Genomic DNA, 19,080 nt, shown 5'->3' on the forward strand with positions numbered 1-19,080 from the left:
TTCTCGAAATAAATAAATATTTCTCAAACTTTTTACTTTTTCGCGTACCTAACGAAATTGAAGATTTGACAGCTATCAATTTCGTTCATAACTTATTTAGGAATTTGGATATAATGAATTTTGTAATAAAAGTTTCAAATTATAGTACTTCATGAAGCATTATTTTTTTATTTTCTCACCTTCAAGAGTATTTACCAATTAAAAATAAAACAATTAATGAAAAATTACAAATTTTTACTAAAATTATTAACAGTTTCGTGGACATATGAAATGGCGTTTCTTGTATAAAATCTTTGCCTGTATAGTGACTAATAAAATTAAAAATGTAAGTAAAGTGCTGCCAGTTTAAGTCGATGATTTAAATGTCAGGGAAAAAAATATGATTTGAAAAAATTTGAAATATTTTTAAAATACTGGTATGACATTTTAATACTATTGCTGGACGTGTATCAAGTATTTTTTTTAGTTTGAGTAGAATTAAATCAAAATGTTTACTTTCGCGCAGGATTTATAAGAGGATAGTAGGTACTTTTATGACTACAAGGTAAATAAAATATTGGCGCAGCAATACACATTTCATCGCGAGAGTGACGTATGAACGGCCGAAGAAACGAAAACGAAGAAAAGCCTCTCTGTGCCGTTGTTATCTTCTATCATTTCTGAAGAATGGAGACAAACGGCCAGGCAAATGGGGTTAAATCTAGAAAGAAAGAAAACGCCGACGCGAAGGACAACCTGTGGTAACAGTTGACTGTTAATTTTTCGAGTAACATTCAGTCCCCCAATAAGGGGTTCCAATGTGTCACACCTACGTGATGTCAAGCCTCATACCTGAGAAATATGTGACCTGGCTGCGTTGTCTTACCTTTGTTTGTAAAATAGCCGTGGAATCTTTTCACATTGCATTGAAACAAACTTATTTATACTCCAGGAAGAGCTTGCCAGGAGGTTTTTTTTTACTTGCATCGTAGCTATAATCCTGTGTTCACAGTGGAATGTTATTCTTTCAGGTCTGCGATCTTAGAGGAAGTCCAAAATCAGGGGAACACAAAACTACCTTCAAACAAAAATGTATTAGTTTTGGGTGACAATGAAACTGGAAAAACCACACTCATAGCTAAATTACAAGGAGTGGAAGATCCTAAGAAGGGGTCAGCTCTGGAATATGCATATATAGATGTTAGAGATGAATATCGGGATGGTAAGTATGTTTGTTTGTCTGTGACACACTTTCTATGATGCATAATTAATTAGTGAGAATGCTAAACAATACAATGGTGTTACTGCATTGCTGTGTCAACAAATTATAATGCAGAACAACTAGTATGTATCTACTATTTTGAAATAAAAAGCTTACGGAATGCATATAAGATAGAGCAAAAGTGTATTGAACTCCATTCACATCTAAATTTAGTTTGTATTATTCTAAGCATTCCCTCTTTTGCTAAACTAAATTGACATAATTAAGATAGTCATCCTTTTTCACTCTCTTATTAAGTTTAGAAGGTTAACAATAATCTAAAATCCCCCAAAATAAGTTAGAATTTAATATCAGAGGAAGATTTTAACAGGTGCCACTATCATATTTTTAACGTTTCAAGTACACGCTCTTGATGCCTGGCAATCTAAGATCAAGCGGGTATCTAACATGCAAAATTTTTTTACAATACCAAGTGATAGAATAAATAAATTGCTGTCCATAAAAGTTTCACTGCAATCTTAAATCACTAAGATCTGAGAAGCATTGACAAGTCCCATTTGGAATGCACCTAAGGAGGAGGGACCTAAAGCATTTCCTGTCCACTATGACATGTGTTTATTAAAAAAGCACATAAACAGGGCTCTCAAATTGACTTTGATTTTTGACTTGGATTTCAAAGCTCCTCCTCTGGGATGTACCTCCTCCCAACAAGTGGATTGCCTGGTTGCTTACCTCCTATTTTACATAAAAAATAGCAATATTGACACTATTGTTTAGGTAAATATATAGCTTAACCAATAATGTTGCAATGAAATATAGCACTTACATAGTGCTCACTAGCAATCGATTGTCTCTATTCTTCCCAGGCCTTCCTAGCACTTGCTTGAATACTGTTTGCATTAGTTGAAGAATTCTGATATCTTAAATTATATGGTCCTTTTCTGAATTTTTTATTTAGAAACTACATACTGAAAATCTTTGATGCACATTATTAATTAATTCTTGCTGTTACTATCACATTCATCCCACCTTGGAGAGTGGAGGACACGGCCTAGTTGTCATTAGCATTCAGATGTTCAATAGAAGAAACTAAACATTAAAACTGCAAAACCAATTACAGATCAAACCCGACTCAGTGTATGGGTCCTGGATGGAGACCCAGGACACTCGAATCTACTAAAGTTTGCTCTCAATGAGGAGACGTTTCCACACACACTGATCATCCTCACAGTTGCCATGACTACACCATGGGGAATCCTCGATCAATTGCAAAGCTGGGCTTCAATGCTCGGTGACCATATAGATAAATTGGATCTCACACCTGGTAAGTTATTAATGAATTAATATAACATTGTAAAAGTCCATTCAAGGGAGTCATTGAGAGCCAGTCAGAAAACTCTATATGTTTATGTAATAAAAACTAAAAAGATATTGTTTGTTTCGCTCCCTCTTAAATCGTCGACATGAAATACACAACGTCTTTTTCGCTCTGATTGCGTGAAATTAAAGGTGACCATCCAAGAGCATATATAGCTTAATACTTTTATACTTTGGACCACTCTTAGGGCACCTTCAAACTAGATGCGCTGCAGTGGCACCACTACTAATTTTCGTACAATATTTAGAAGTGCAGTTGCAACGCCACTGTAGTGACACGCGCGCCCGACTTTTGCAGTCACAATTGGTGAACAAAAAATTACTAAGTGCTAGACTGTTATGAGAGAAACAGAACAGATTCTATTTTTTCATATTGTTAATGTTGTTACGTAAAATAAATTATAAAAAAGGGGTACATTCACTAACAAAGTTCCAAAACAACTTATTATGTACATACTTATAATGTATGATACAATTTCTGTTATTAAAAAAGTTTACTGATGAATATAAAGTTTTAAGGCCTTTTTAAAAAACTAGATCTAAATTATATAACTGTAAGAATAAGTTTAAAAGATATATTTGCCTTATTTTTGCCAAATAAGGCAAATATAACTGAGTTTTTCACTACAATAAATATAGTTATTACATCACTATGCCTGACCTTACACTTTTTTACCTCCTCTGTAAATAATAGACAGTTCATTAATGTCTATTTATTGAATACATTAAGAGAGAGATTAATGTTATGTTGTATGATTTTCGCTCAAGATACTTTTAATATTCACTGTAATTACTAAATATAATGTTTTTAAACCTCAAGGACCACACACCATGAAACACTTTTAAGAGACTTCGAAATATCTAAGTAAAGTTTTATTATGTACACTAAAGCAGATTTACAATAATTGCAAATGTGCTTTTTAACCGACTTCAAAAAAGGAGGAGATTCTCAATTCGACTGTTTTTTTTTGTATGTATGTTACGCGATAACTCTGGTATTTGTGAACCGATTTTCATGATTCTTTTTTTGTTGGAAAGGGGGTTCTTCCATAGTGGTCCCATTTCATTTTGAATCATCCTCTAAGAGTGGCTGTTCACGCATGAAGATTCCTTTTTATAAATAGCGCCTGAATTTTACTTAAGAAGCAATTATTTTAATGGTTGATTTTGCTATTTCTCCAATTCAAGGCGTTTTTCTCTCAATATAATTTGAGTAGTGAGAACCGATTTTTATTATTTCTAGTGTCATGTCCTGTGTTATGGCGAACTAGGGCATATTTCAATAAAACTTAGTAAAAAGACGTAATTCCACGTACTTTTGAGGTCGGTTTTTTTAGTACTCTGTACCTAGATTATTTTTCGTCAAGTCATGCGCCTTGTAAGCGTCTCGCCGAACTTTAACAATCGCTGAGCCACTTAGGCTCAATTTATATTGCGGCGGAACGGAATGGAAGCGACTTTTTCAAACGATGTTGTACACAGCATATTGAGACCTAGACCACGTTTATTAAGCACAAAGATCTGCAAAACAGCTCTTCTTAGAAGGAGTGTTGTTCAACTCGCACCGGTCATATACAATAAAATTCCTGATCGTATAAAATCACTTGAAACGCATAAGTTCCAAAATGTGTTGAGCAATTTATTAATAGATAAATGTTACTATGACATCAACGAATTCTTAAATGACACTATAACTTAATATTTTTCACCTGACAAAGCCGCTTGACTTTTGTAATTTAATTGTTGGAATGAATTAATTTGTTTTTATTATATTCACTATTTTGGACATTAATAATTGATCTGACATTCTTGAATACTAACGATATTATAAACATATGTAATACTTTGAATACATTTTATTTCTTTTTTTTTCTTTTCATTTTATATTGTCAATACCGGTAATTGTGTTAGTATTATAATATTCATATACCAAATATACTTTCAATGTTTGTATGCCAAATGTTTGGCCGGACACAGTGAAACTATACCTACTCATTTTGTACATGTCAACTTGCATATCTAACCTGTGTTTTCACAAATAAATGAATTATTATTATTATTATTGAACTTTATGATCAATTGTGTAACGTACACACTAGATACGAACCAAAAATCACGTCTCGCGTCTTCCGCAGAATTCTTTGCTTTCGCGAGAATTCCGCTTCTACCGTCGGCGACGCCTGGCGAATCCGCGGGAAGTGGCGCGAAGGCAGGCGCGGTGTGACGTCAAACATCGACGAAATACTATAGCCTCAAGGCGCAGTCGCGAGAAATTTCGTAAATGCTCGATCCATTCCGTTTCGCCGCAATGGAAATTGAGCTTTACACTGGCACTGTGCCCGTCACCTTAATACATGAATTTGACCACCACGTAAATTACATTACTACTTGGCGACAGATATAGATGTGGTGTCAGCACTTCCCTGGACGAACCCTTTCACAAGGAGCTCTACTGCTACTAAATATATAATAAAGCTATTAAATAAATCTAAGGATATTTGTATGGGAGGTACTGCTTACACTTTATTTTTTAATATGTCAAGCGATAACTTTACCAGTAGTCATGTCTTTATAGAGCATACAGATGACTACGTTCTCGAAGGCCTTAACTCAAATCCTGCATCTTAGGGAACTTAGTCATACGCTCAGTCCTACTGAAGAAGTCCCAGAAGCTGGTAGCCCATCCCACCGGTAGCCGTGCCTACTGGAGCCTGGCCAAAGCCGTGCAGTCCAATTTTTGTCGTTCGTCGCTGCCGCCTTTGAGGTATCCCAATGGATTTTTGGCCTATGGCCCCGAAGAGAAAGCCAATTTATTGGCCGACCTTTTTGGGGCTAACTCGCGCATTCACGACCAAGATGCGCAACCGCCGTCAATTCCCCACTGCGGAGTCACAATGCCTGATATAGTTATCAGGCAATGTGATGTCCGCAAGGAACTGCAGACTCTTGACGTGCGGAAAGCCTATGGTCCAGATGGGATACCTCCTATCGTCCTTAAAAGGTGTGAGGCGGAGTTGTCTCCCGTACTGACGCGCTTATACCGCCTCTCATACCAATCTAGTAACGTGCCCCTAGCTTGGAGGGAGGCCAACGTGCAACCTATCCCCAAGAAAGGAGATCAGTCTGATCCGACAAACTATCGCCCAATAGCTGTCACTTCAGTGCTCTGCAAAGTGATGGAGCGGATTCTAAATATCCAGATAATCCGGCACCTGGAACGTCACTCCATTCTTAATGATCGACAGTACGGGTTTCGGCCGAACCGATCAACGGGTGACGTTCTAGCGTATCTAATGCATCTCTGGGGTGAAGCTATCGACAAACAGGGCGAAACCTTAGCGATAAGTCTGGATATTGCTAAGGCCTTTGATCGGGTCTGGCACCGTGGTCTCCTCTCCAAGCTTCCGGCATATGGTCTTCCCGGCCGCCTTTGTGAGTGGATCTCCGGCTTTCTGCGCGAGCGAAGATTGCGTGTCCTTGTTGACGGAGGCACTTCGCGGCTCGTGACAGTTAATGCTGGGGTGCCACAGGGCTCCGTGCTGTCGCCCACGCTGTTCCTTCTGCATATCAATGACTTGTTGCCTTTTGGCAACATTCATTGCTATGCAGATGATAGCACAGTGCACGGTTGCTATTATAAACAACCGTCAAGCAGCCGGGAGGACCCTGAGAGAAACCGGGAAAAACTTGTCGCTGAGCTCAACTATGTTTTGGAACATATATCGTCGTGGGGCTCCCGAAACTTGGTTGAGTTCAACGCCAAGAAAACCCAGGTATGCGCGTTCAGTTCCAAAAAATCCCCATTCCTTCCACTTCCCCATCTTCAGGGTACAACGCTGACGCTGCAGGACAAGCTCAGCCTGCTGGGGATGAGCATCCGGAAGGACATGAGCAACAAAGACTATATAGAGAGCGTCATCTGTACCGCGTCGCGCAAGCTTGGCATCCTGAACAAGGTGCACCGATTTTTTACTCCAGAGCTGCGATACCTGTTGTATAAAGCTCAGGTCCGAAGCAGCATGGAGTACTGTTCGCACCTTTGGGACGGCTCTGCCAAGTACTTGCTCGATGCCCTAGATGGACTGCAGCGCTACGCCTTCCGTGTTGTCAACAATCCTCATGTAACTGAGCATGCGGAGTCGTTACAGCTTCGCAGAGATATAGCGTCTCTTAGCGTATTCTATCGCCAGTACCACGGTGAGTGCTCAGAAGAGTTATTCAACCTTATCCCTTCCTCTCCTTTCCATCAGCGGACCACCCGTGCCGGACTGCGTTGCCACAGTTGGACGGTCAGTTCAATACCGTCCCGCACTAAAAAGTTTGGCAATTCGTTCTTATGCCGAACCATCAAATTGTGGAACCAACTCCCGGCGCATGTATTCCCTCCCCTCTATAACATCGGGTCCTTCAAACATAGTGTGAAGAAGCATTTGGCCAGACCGGCAAAATGATAGTGACGGAGTGAAGATATTTGTGTTTTCCATCCGTTACTCTCATCTCTGGACTGTATTCGCACTTTCCATCAGGCGCGGTGCAGTCATATTGCCGAGTCACATTAAAAAAAGAAATAAAAAAAAACTATCTTTCGCTATTATGGCAATTTTGTTTTGTTTTTAATCTATATCTGTGTCTTATTGGTGAATAAAGTTTTATGTACTTATCTATCTGTAATACCAGGCCGTAGAGATTACACATTTTTTTTAAATTTGTTTATTAAGCTATACTATACTGACATTCAATTATATTGACAATTTTATTCATGAATTACTTAAACTATAACATCAGCGCATCTTGAAAACGCATAGGTCTCCCCCAGCTCTATACACCTGGCTCTGTCCCTTGTTAGCCTAGTCCATAGAGGTCCAGCTATTTTTTTAAAGTCGTCGGACCATCTTTTAATGGGACGACCTCTTTACCTCTTGGCGTTTTCTCTTGGTAACCATTCTGTTACCTTTCTGGTCCACTTTTCTATTTTTTCCCTGTACATGTGGCCAACCCACTTCCACTTTAGCGTTTTGATTTTTGTGGTGACATCCTCCAATTTGGTGGTCCTTCGTATGTCCGTAGCTCTGTTTTTGTCTCTTAGAGAGAATCCCAGCATAATTCTCTCCATTCCCCTTTGACAGGTTGTGAGTTTCTCATGGTGTTTACTAGTCAACGCTCACGTTTGGCATCCATAGGTCAAAATTGGGAGGATGCAGATGTTAAAGACCTTTCTCTTTGCTGCCATTGGATAGCGCTTGTTTTTAAATATGTCTTTGAGTGACCAATATCGGTTCCGAGAGTTGGTAACTCTTCTTTCTGTTTCTTGCTCAGTTTGATCACTAAATGACACTAATTGGCCCAGATAAATGTAGGATCCTACACATTCAATGTATTCTACATCTACAGTTAGAGGTTTTTCAGATCTGTTAGTCATTACTTTGGTTTTTGCTTTATTAATTGACGACATCCAGTGGTGTGGGAAAAACGCAGAACATCTAATTACAAAACCAACGGAATCATATTTCATCGGTAATTAAATATTAAATATGTAATTTTTCCATTTTTGTCCATTATAGCAAAGCTCTTAAACTGGTAGATTTGAAGTGAAACAGTTGACGACACCCGTCAATTGTTTCAAATTCGGGCTGGCCAATCGGAGCGCAGTTGTCACCGTAATGGTTTGGCAGAATAGTTTTCAAACAAATCAAATGATACTTTGTTTGTATTTCTGGTTATATACTCGATAGAAGCAAGACACAAAAGGTACAGACAAATTTTTGACAGAAGAGAAATCTTATACATTGGCATAGTTTTACGTACATTCAGCCTAGTTTAAAATTATAACAAAATGAAGACAAATCTATTTATTCTAATATTAATTAAAATTAAAAAGTCCTAAAAATACAAAGTATTTGTATATGTATTTTATTTTTTATTTATTTATACTTGTATACCTACGCCTAAATCCCAAAAAAAAAACAAAAACGTAGGTACGCTCAAGGAAAATAAAGTTCTGGCCAATAATTCTTTGATTTCATTTTGTTTGCGCCATCATTAAGTTACTTTATTGTATTATTTGAATGCGGGACGTAAACTATTTGTAATATACAATAACAAATGTAGTTGAATTTTAAAAATCTCTTCGAAAACAAAAAGTTTCTTACATATTACGCGAGAGGGTCAAAAGTTTCTAAAATGTAAGAGTGGTTACAGACGGCGACTTTTCGCCCTTTCGTGAAACGCGCGTTTGCATCACTACACTTGCGATTTGCAATCGCGCGTTTGTATCGATGCAGTAGCGAGCTTGAGTCGCGTTTGCATCGCTCCTTAAAATCGCGCGCGTGTAACCGTTTTAAGAAATGTAACCATCTGGCAACACTGGTCTCCATCGCATACAATGTCACATAGGTATGAGTGACATTATGCGATTCTCTACAAATCCGAAATCAGCCAATCGTCTATTTCTTAAGCTCGATGCAGAATATATACGACTTGGTACTATATTATCTAATTATCTTAGAGCTTGGTCACACTATGAATGAGCCATCTTCAATGTAAATCTTGGAGATACTAATTTGTTATTTAGTCGTAAGTAGAATGGGAATAAGAATTAAACACAGTGACAATTAATTGAACATCGACTTAACTGCCTCCGCAGCTGAATGGTTACCATTTTGCCGGACTGCCACGCAGATGTCCCACGTTCGATTACCGGCCCGAGATAAATATTTGTATGGCCTACATTTATTTCTCTCCTGAGTTTGGGTGTAATTTGTGGCACCCGCGCAGGGTTTCCTTAGTGCGAGTCTATGTTGAGTGTGTACGTTATTGTTGAGTGTGTGCGTTATTACTTGACACAGCCTTACTCAACATTTATTGACAAATCCGAAATTACACAAAATGCATTTATTCAGACTTTGTGACAAAGCAAAAACGACTGAAAATTAAAAAATTGCAACAGTTTAACACGTATTAAATGAAAGTTTAATAACTAATAAACTATTTATTTAAAGTTGTAAAGTATTTAAATTTGCAGGAATGCTAAATCGAGTGGTTCGAAACTCGACTAACCTGTATGAGGAGAAAAGTAAAACAAATTGATGAAAAAAAAAAATTTGACGATAATTGTTTTCATTTTCAAAGTCGACCCAAAATTAAACTGTAAAAAAACCAGCTAGAATTTAAAAAAATGCATTTGCAGAATTTACACGTATTCCACTAAATTATAAAAATAAATATAATTTCATGGTAACTGTCAACATTTTATGCCATGTACGCCGATTGTAAATTGGCTACATTATTGCACTTGGGCTGACTGTATTTGAACCAAGTTATATGCTATATAAAGTGCAGTCGCTTCCATTCCCAGCAGTCTTAAACTGCAGTCGCGCCCGCATTGAAACTGTTATTGGGAGTTGCGATGAAATCGAAAAGTCATCCCGTGTAATTAGGCTGGTTCACGGGCTTTAAAATCGCATAGCTAATCTTTTTTTTATAATCGGGACGAACAAGTCGTGCGCCTGTTGGTAAGCGACGTGCCTGTCCATAGCAGTTGCAGGGCCACTCAGCTTTAAATCGCAAAGATCTGAGAGACACTGCCGCTGCGCCCGTCACCCTGACAGATAAGTTGACAAGTATCATGTGCCTGCAATTTCACCCTTCAAAACCGGAACGCGGTATTGCTCATATTACCGCTTGGCGGCAAAAAAAAAATTACAGTTGGCAGTTCTTCACTGGATGAACTCATTCGCCAGGATATATCAGGATCAGAAAGGTGGTTTAAAAAGTGCCCCTTTTTTGCAAAGCCGACAATCATTGTTGCCTGTGAGTGTATCACATAATATCTCAACAACAGTGATATATGCGTCCAACATTAAACTGCAAGGTGAAGTGATGAGTCACACGCTTGCATCGGTGCGCTGCAGTCCTATACAAAATGTAACTAGTTCAGTCATAGGTCTTAAAAATAACTCATATTTATTGCTGTTTGAAGCTTTTATATTTCATTATTATTATTTTACGGGAATTAAAATAATAATTAGGCTTAGGTATAGCTTACATTGCCGCGGAAGGGAATGGAAGCGAGTTCATGTAACGAAACTGTAAGGCTAGCACAAACAAGCGCGACTTGGGCGAGAGCGACATAACGTGTGAAATGTCTATGCGAGAATAGAAGTATCTCGCGGAGAAATGTAAATTTTTCGCGTTTTTTAATACATGAAATCAGCATCCGGTGATGTGAAGGTAGATATGAGCGCCGATAATAGACCAATCGGCGCCGGCGCGAGCTCGACCATGTAACGAATTTGTATAACGGTGTTTGTTTTTACAGAAACCGTTATACGAATACTTTTTCAAAGGAAAAAATAAAATAACGTATTTTCTGTAGTAATAAAATTTTTATTTATTTTTTATTTTATTGTTACAACATCATGTGACGGGACCAACAAGTCGTGCGCCTGGTGGTAAGCTACACGCCAGTCCATAACGGTTACAGTGCCACTCAGAGCTTTAAATTGCAAAGATCTGAGAGGCACTATACCACAGCGCCCGTCACCCTGAGACATAAGTTGACAAGTCTCATGTGCCTGTAATTTCACCTGCACCCTTACCCTTCGATACCAGAACATAGTAATGCTGACATTACTGCTTGGCGGCATAAATAGGTAAGGTGGCAGTACAACCCTGGACGAACTCTTTCACGGGGAGCTCTGCAGCTACTAAAATGCTAGAGAAAATGGCGACGCCAAATATTGACAAATCAATGTTATAAACAAAACATCTTCGTATATATGAAGTCATTAAGTTTTATCATTGAAATGTCAATTTCTGGCGTCGCCATTTTCACTACGCATACACAACACGGAAGCGTGCGCATGCGTACGATCGGAGCGCCTGATCAAACTGAACTGAACGGCGCGCCGATTGCATTTGTTATGAAGTTGTATCTGTATCAGCAACAACTTTATACAATAAAGGTTAATGCGATAATTAATGCCTTTATACCTTAGTGTGGCCGTAACATAGGACATGTGTTTTAGTCAGCCGACTCTACAATTAAATGTACCGTCACACAGTCTCAAATTGAAAAGCAAACATCCACCCACTGGGATATCATCTCTCTTTGCTGACTATAATAACTTACTATGGTTAAATAATAATAGATAACTTGAAAAAGCTCCTAAAGCTAATACCAATTTAAGATCTCGACATGTATTCCAATAAATTTTATGATTCACCAGTTGCGTCATGCCTGTCGCATACTGTTTGATCAGTGCTTGAGCACAATACCAAGTGGCATAATGGGGCAGCTGCTCGCTACCAGATCTGATTGTTTGCCGGCTTTTGGTTTATTAGGATTTGGTTTATTGATTTGTTTCATTGTCAGATGATTGTCAGCAATGATAAACTATTGTAATACATGTTGCAGTGTCAAAAACGTGTTGTCAATTTGCACGAAAACACACTAAAATTAATTTTATTTTAATTCAGTCACATCATCGATTAATATAAAGTGTGATTGTGGCCGTAACATAAGGCGACGTCTGTTTTGCATTAAAAAAAATATACCTATGCCACCGTACCTACTTCTGCCGTTAAACAGCAATATGAGCAATACTGCGTTCGGATCCCGATTTAGCACTCTTCGATATTTTAAACGAATCATTTTATTGGATATCGTTCTGGAATCGAAGGACGCTTTCCGAGTTAAACGTTTGATTCGGGTTCGGATACGATATCGTTATCCAACAGCGTTTACGGAGTTGGTCGGTGAAATAGATTATAGGAAAAATGTAAATCCAAAAGTCAAGCATAGGCTGAAGTACAACTAAAAAAAAGTGCACTGCTTGTTGTAAAATCATATCGTCCCTATCACAGACCACATAGTCGCTATCTAACTTCTGCCTCTCTTCTTGTCTAAATTTCAACTGTATTTGATTTTATATACAATAAAGTTTACTTACAGTAATCGGGTAAGGCGCCCTCAGCTTTCAAAACCGAGCATTCTCGATCCCTATTCATATTTTGAACCTATTTTAATGTATATAACGCAGCACCCTAAGATGCATTTGTACTTTTTACAGAACAAAGGCTACAAAGTAAAAAACAGCAAGTCCAGAAATGGCAAAGGTATACAGAGCCTGGTGATGAACTCGAGGCGTCGGCGTCGTCGCCAATGAAAAGATCGTCTAGGAACCTATCCGATGACCTTGAGGAGGAAGAAGACTCCCCTCTTCCGGACGGAGTACTTACTACCAATCTTGGTCTTGATATTGTTGTGGTTGTCACCAAGGTTGGTATCTTTATATTCTACTTATTTGCATACTTATACCGACTGCATCGCAATTGCAAAATAAGAAAGAAATATAAAGTTGTTCATGCACAGGTGTACACAAATGAAACTACCGAACTTTATTTAGTCTTGTATCGGCACTATATACAGCGTTTTTGTAATTTAGAATTTAATATCAATGCTTTCGCTAACACAATTAGCGGAGAAGTGAGTTGTCAAAAAAAAAGATATTCGGAGTACAATTTCAGATGCACACTTTTGCCAACACTTTAACGTCAGGCGTTAACAAATGTAAAGCTTAATATCTAAACATTGAGATCCAAAATGGTTAATACTCGGCATTTACCGGGTATTCTCAGGTGACCAAGAAAAAGGATGGACGTCGCACTTTTGTCAACACTTTAACGTCAGGCGTTAACAAATGTAAAGCTTAATATCTAAGCATTGAGATCCAAAATGGTTAATACTCGGCATTTACCGGGTATTCTCAGGTGACCAAGAAAAAGGATGGACGTCACCGATAATTACAACAAAACATTTATCGAAATATTTATTTTAATCTGACAAATAAAATGTTAATTAAACGTTGTCTATTTTTTATAATATTCTATATAAACAGAATATTCTCGGCTCTTGCAGTCGTTGTGTAGTTGCACCGAATAGCAATTGGCAGTATACATACTGCTTATGATTATGTCGAGGTAAACAAGAATGCTAAATATGTTATCAATGAAATCTACAGGCAAACAAATTACGATCCTTTCGTTTTTGTTAAGCCAAAATGGACCACAGGTACTGAGAATCGCACGAGTTCACGTCTATTACCTTTAGTACACATCGATAACTAAATCGTTTATCCCACAGACTGACTACATGAGCACATTAGAAAAAGAACACGATTACCGCGACGAACACTTCGACTTCATGCAGCAGTGGATTCGGCGGTTCTGCCTCCAATATGGCGCGGCGCTATTCTACACTAGCGCCAAGGAGGATAAGAATTGCGATCTCTTGTACAAGTACCTCACTCACAGGATATACGGGCTGCCTTTCCGTACGCCAGCGCTTATTGTTGAAAAGGATGCTGTTCTAATGTGAGTGTATATTTATTAATTTAACACAATGAGAAACCAGTGAGCAATCACTTGTAATAACTGCCTCAGTGGCCGAACGGTTACCTTGCTGGACTGCCACGGAGAGGTCCCAGGTTCGATTCCCGGGTCGAGTGAAACATTTGTATGGCCTACATTTATTTACTATCCCACCCGCATTCCACCCGCGATCCAGGGTTTCCTAGTACGGGACTATAAAAAAAAATGTCCCCATTAGAGTGCAGTATAATGATGCGTATCGCATTCTAATGAACCAGCCCAGATACTGCAGTGCATTGAGTATGTTCGCCGAGGCCGGAGTTCTTGATTTTTTCACAATAATAACGTCTCGCGTCGTCAACTTTTGGAGCCGTCTCCGTGCGTCTGACAACAGGATTCTCCGTACTCTCTGTGAGCACGTGCACAATTCCTTTTTTAAATACTGGTTTTCCGTGCGTCGTGATGGAAATAAGAAATGACAGGCTTGTCTTATAAGCGCATTTTATTGTATTTTATTTATATTGTATGCCAATTATTTTATTGCTTTTTGCTTTTATTTATATTGTATAACAATAACAACAATAATAAAGCACACATTGAACATAGCCCCGCACTAGGGAAACCTTGTATCGCGGGTGCCATGGCCACACACAAACTCACGACAGAAATAGCCATACAGATGTTTCTCCCGGCCCGGGAATCGAACCTGGGACCTCTGCGTAGCAGTCCGGCATGGTAACCGTTCGGCCACGGAGGCATTTATATACCTGTCAATAAAGAATTACTATTATTTCTACGAACAAATCAGGGCGTCTACTCTAGTTCTCCGTCCGACATATGTCCGAAACAATTACTATCAAATAAATAATACCCGACCAAATTAAAACACAATGTCAAGTATGAAGCTTCATTCGCATCATTCGTCTTGTAACTTGATTGAGTATTATATACTTATTTGAAATTAAGCGCATTTACGTACTACGTCCGATCTGCGTTCAAATCCGAGAAAGTACGAATATCGCAGTGTTACAAACGACGAAATGTTTCATACCCTACTGAAACTTTTTAGGTAATAAATTTTACAAACAGAAGAAATTGTCATTTTTATTGGACGTCGTTCGGACGGACGTTTTTAAGACAAAAAATTGTATTCATTTATTTCTTAATACGAATTATACGTAGCCATTTCTACTTAATAAAGTACAAATGGTTGAAGATTTAAAAGTTGTAACAGCTTAGCATTGTTAAGTTTTAATTAATTAATTATGACAATGTGTGACCACCAAGATGTTCAATTATTTTTGTGAAATTACTTCACTCTTTTGTTATAATTATTAATTTTTATAACTGTATGTAAAAAAAAATGGGTCGTATTCCTGAACTCCACTCAATGCTCAAGCCAGGACTTAAGTATGATTTCAAGCATTGGAAATACGACCGTAATGGTAAGGACTTGAGTATGATTTGTAGTGCTTGAAATCATACTCAAGTCCTGACTAGAGTATTGAGTAGTTCTGTTAGTCTATTAAATAAAATTGAAAAATTACAATGATTAAAGCGACATCTCTAGTCAGCTGCTGGTAGCTGTAAGTAAAGGTACCTGGCTGAGTGAAGAAATAGATTTCTCACAGATGGCGCTACTACAAAAAAGTCGTTATAAACAAAAAAACAAAGTTCTGCAACAAGCACGTAGAAAAATTCGTAAGATCCACTACTCCGCTAGTTCGTTCCATGGCTTAGTTGGCATAGCGTCTGCCACGGTTTGCTGGAAGACGTTGGGTCGAATCCAGCCGGATCGAAGGAATTTTTTTTAGTGTTCGATCTTCATAATAAACATATTAAATTATAACAAGCTTAGCATTGATTCAATCAAGCAAGAACGCCTAATCAACCTCAAAACACTCAACAAACCTAGTAGGAAATTAAAAGAAATAAATGAAGAAATGACAGTCGACTATTTGTATATTTTCAACTTAAGACCAAAAATAAAAAAAAGTAAAATAACCGTCCCGAATTTTGACTAAATACTGCATTTTCTTGGAGATTTTACTCGCGTTTCGCTAAATATGTCGTTATGTGTGCTAATTTTTTACTTTTCGTAATGAACATTTATATTTCGATACCTCCAATGAACACTACTTAATTTTTTGGCCATCTCGGTTTTTATTTTGTTGCTTTTTCACAATTTTTGTTTCTTTATTTTTTTCTCACAAAATTCGGGGAGCTTAATATTAGTAAATAAAATAAGGCTGTTTACACTAAAAACAGAAAAATTTTAGGGTTAATTGAAGATATCGACTCAAAGACGGCAAAAACATACAGATTTCGGAGACAAAAGCACCCGATTCATTTTTAAAGATCTTCAACAACTACACACGGGTCAATTTTAAATATATCCCATTATCAGTCCAGCAGGGTGGGACAGCATGAAGAAGATTAGCATATTGTACGAGAACATGCAGTCCTGTAAGCCGGACGACTACTACAGGGACGTCATTGTTCAGCCAGCGATACGAAAAGTGAGTTTATACTTTTCTATTACATCAATATTAATTGACGTAACTCCATTAATAACTACCAAATTTTACTTTTTTGCATAACGTAGAGGACGTAAGATCTTACGCAGCTTTAAAAGAGAACATTTTCCACTAATTGTCATATGTTTACATTTTTATGTATAAATAAGTAATCTCTGTGTGTACATAAAGTTCCCTTCCATGAATTGGAGCAAATGACACGTGGACGTGACATACTTTAGTAGCGTTTTGTGATAAAGTTTAGGTTGCTGTTCCTTACGGAGATGCAAATACTCTGCCCGGGTGACAGCAGCTACTTGAATTACCCTGGCTATATGCTTGAAGAGTCCTTCAAAGCGAAAGCTGGGATCTGCTTGTTTGTCCGGGCAGATGTTTGCTGTCGCCGTCTGCGTCATTTGGAGGACCCCTCCTTCTCCATCCTTGGGGTATATGGGGTCCTTCAAACGAGGCGTGAAGAGACATATTGTAGGCAGGCAGGGTGGAGGTGGCTAGTGCAGTGAGGATTTCATCGCTGCACTAGGTTCCTTCGCGTTTGGATACCACTTTCCACTTAACATCAGGTGGAGTGGAATCATTTGCCTGTCATGTATATAAAAAAAAGGAAAAAAAAGAAAAGGTTTTGCACCAATAAAAAGAAAACATAATAGACTCAGATTGAAACTTTTATTAAATCTTATTAAAGTTTTTTCCTTAACTGTGATAAAATGAAATTAAATAAATAAATATTAGACAACATCTCATACGTTACTCTGATCCCAAAGTAAGTAACTAAAGCACTTGTGGTATGGAAATTGTAAACAACGAAGGTACCACAAAGTATCCGTCAGGATGGCTGGACAATCGAGATATACAAATCAAACTGTGCTTATTATTTACTACCTATGTTCTAATATTTAGTACCTTTATTGATATATTTTCTACCTTTGCGCTAACGGAAACGATCGATGACCGTGCGGCAGTATCTGTAACCAAGCGAAATAAGTAAAGGCCCTACGATGTCCATATGGAAATGGGAAAATCTATGTGACGGGGTGGAAAAGGGAGTGGTTGGAGAGGATGTATGACGGCGGATCTTGGAACGTTGGCAGTCGTTGCATCCCCTCGTCCATTGGTTACAATCTCTCTTAATACCTGGTCAAACATATCTTTGCGTTATCAGTTTTGACATGGCCTTGGTTCCTGGGTGACTCAACCCATGAAGTATTTTAAAAATACGCTGGCGAAAGGGACTGGTTACGTAGGGTCTTGGTTTTCCTGTGAAGATGTCACAGTATAGATCTACTGTCCCAAACTTCATCTTCTCCAGTTCTAAAGCTGAACCATTCTTGAGAAGTTCTTGTAGCTCAAGATCTTGTACTTGAGAATGTGCGAGAGCTTGCAGATCGAGGGGTTCTCCCACTTCTTCTATGCGAGAAAGAGCATCGGCGACTACATTCTACTCTCCAGACACGTATCTAATGTCTGTGGAAAACTGTGATATGTAGTCGAGATAGCGGAACTGGCGAGGTGAACAATTTTCACATCTGGAAGAAAATGCAAACGTGAGAGGCTTGTGGTCCGTGTATGACAAAAGTCCTAGCTTCTATCATATGTCGGAAATGTCGGATGGCATCGTAAATGGCCAGTAGATCACGATCATACGTGCTGTATTTCCTTTGCCGACTTAAGGAGTCAGGAGAAAAATGCCAGTGGCTGCCAGGAACTATCCACCTTTTGGTGTAGAACTGCCCCTATAGCTTCATTCGAAGCGTTCGTGAAAATAGCCTATCGGCATCTGGATCTGGGTGAGCCAACATGACCGCCGTTGATAAGGCTGATTTACATAAATCAAACGCGTTGATCATCTCGGTTGTCATTACTATGGCTTGCGATTCTTTTCTTTTAGGTCCTGCCAAGGCGACGTTGAGAGGTGCCTGTATTGCTGAAGCTTGAGTGATGAAGCGGCGGTAAAAATTGTACATTCCCAAGAAACGACGAAGTTCTTTTATATTATTGGGAAGTCTAAAATGGCTTGGACCTTGTCTTCCAACGGGCGTATACCATCATGTGTGAGCTGGTAGCCAAGGAATGTAATCGATGATTGATCAAACTCACATTTGGCTACGTTAATTAATATGCCATAGTTTCTTAAGCGTTGGAAAAGCTGACGGAGGTGTTCCACATGCTGTTCCTTATTCGGCTAGAAGATCAGGATGTCATCTAAATACCCATACACGAACGATAGGCCCTTAAGTACCTTATGTCCTCGTCACAATGTCTTTTATACGGTGTATTGTCTATTGCAGAGCGGCGCGAACCGCGAAGCCGAAGTCCAAGCAGAGGACGAGCAATCATTCCTGCAGCGGCACTTGGCCGCGCTGCAGGCTGGTACTCCTGCACCAAGAGCCGACTCGCCGCTACGCGCCGCACAGAGGGCCACGCAACAGGTAACAAGCACAGTAGATAATACCTTTACAAGCCATTCAGTTGGAACTAAATTGATTTTATTGAATATCGGTCATTCTCGGACTGGTGTTCACTACCTAATTTCCGTGGCAATTTTTACTATTTAAATATTCAATTATATTATCGTATGCTTATTAAATAATATTCCAC

At 38.6% G+C, this 19,080-nt stretch overlaps 1 protein-coding gene across 1 annotated transcript in view; it reads left to right on the plus strand.

Annotated features, from left to right (window-relative positions):
• The first annotated feature begins 598 nt into the window (after positions 1–598).
• LOC113232455 (cytoplasmic dynein 1 light intermediate chain 2) overlaps positions 599–19,080 on the plus strand; it is a 21,752-nt gene continuing 3,270 nt past the window's right edge. The window contains exons 1-7 of the mRNA XM_026467198.1: positions 599–740; positions 1,011–1,201; positions 2,322–2,525; positions 12,649–12,857; positions 13,722–13,951; positions 16,356–16,467; positions 18,771–18,911. Of these exons, the coding sequence (XP_026322983.1) occupies positions 667–740; positions 1,011–1,201; positions 2,322–2,525; positions 12,649–12,857; positions 13,722–13,951; positions 16,356–16,467; positions 18,771–18,911 (1,161 nt within the window). The 5' untranslated portion in view covers positions 599–666. The remainder of the gene's footprint in view (positions 741–1,010; positions 1,202–2,321; positions 2,526–12,648; positions 12,858–13,721; positions 13,952–16,355; positions 16,468–18,770; positions 18,912–19,080) is intronic.

This window comes from Hyposmocoma kahamanoa, unplaced genomic scaffold, assembly GCF_003589595.1.
Source record: "Hyposmocoma kahamanoa isolate Upper Pololo Valley unplaced genomic scaffold, ASM358959v1 102, whole genome shotgun sequence".
In the NCBI taxonomy this organism is placed as follows: Eukaryota; Metazoa; Arthropoda; class Insecta; order Lepidoptera; family Cosmopterigidae; genus Hyposmocoma; species Hyposmocoma kahamanoa.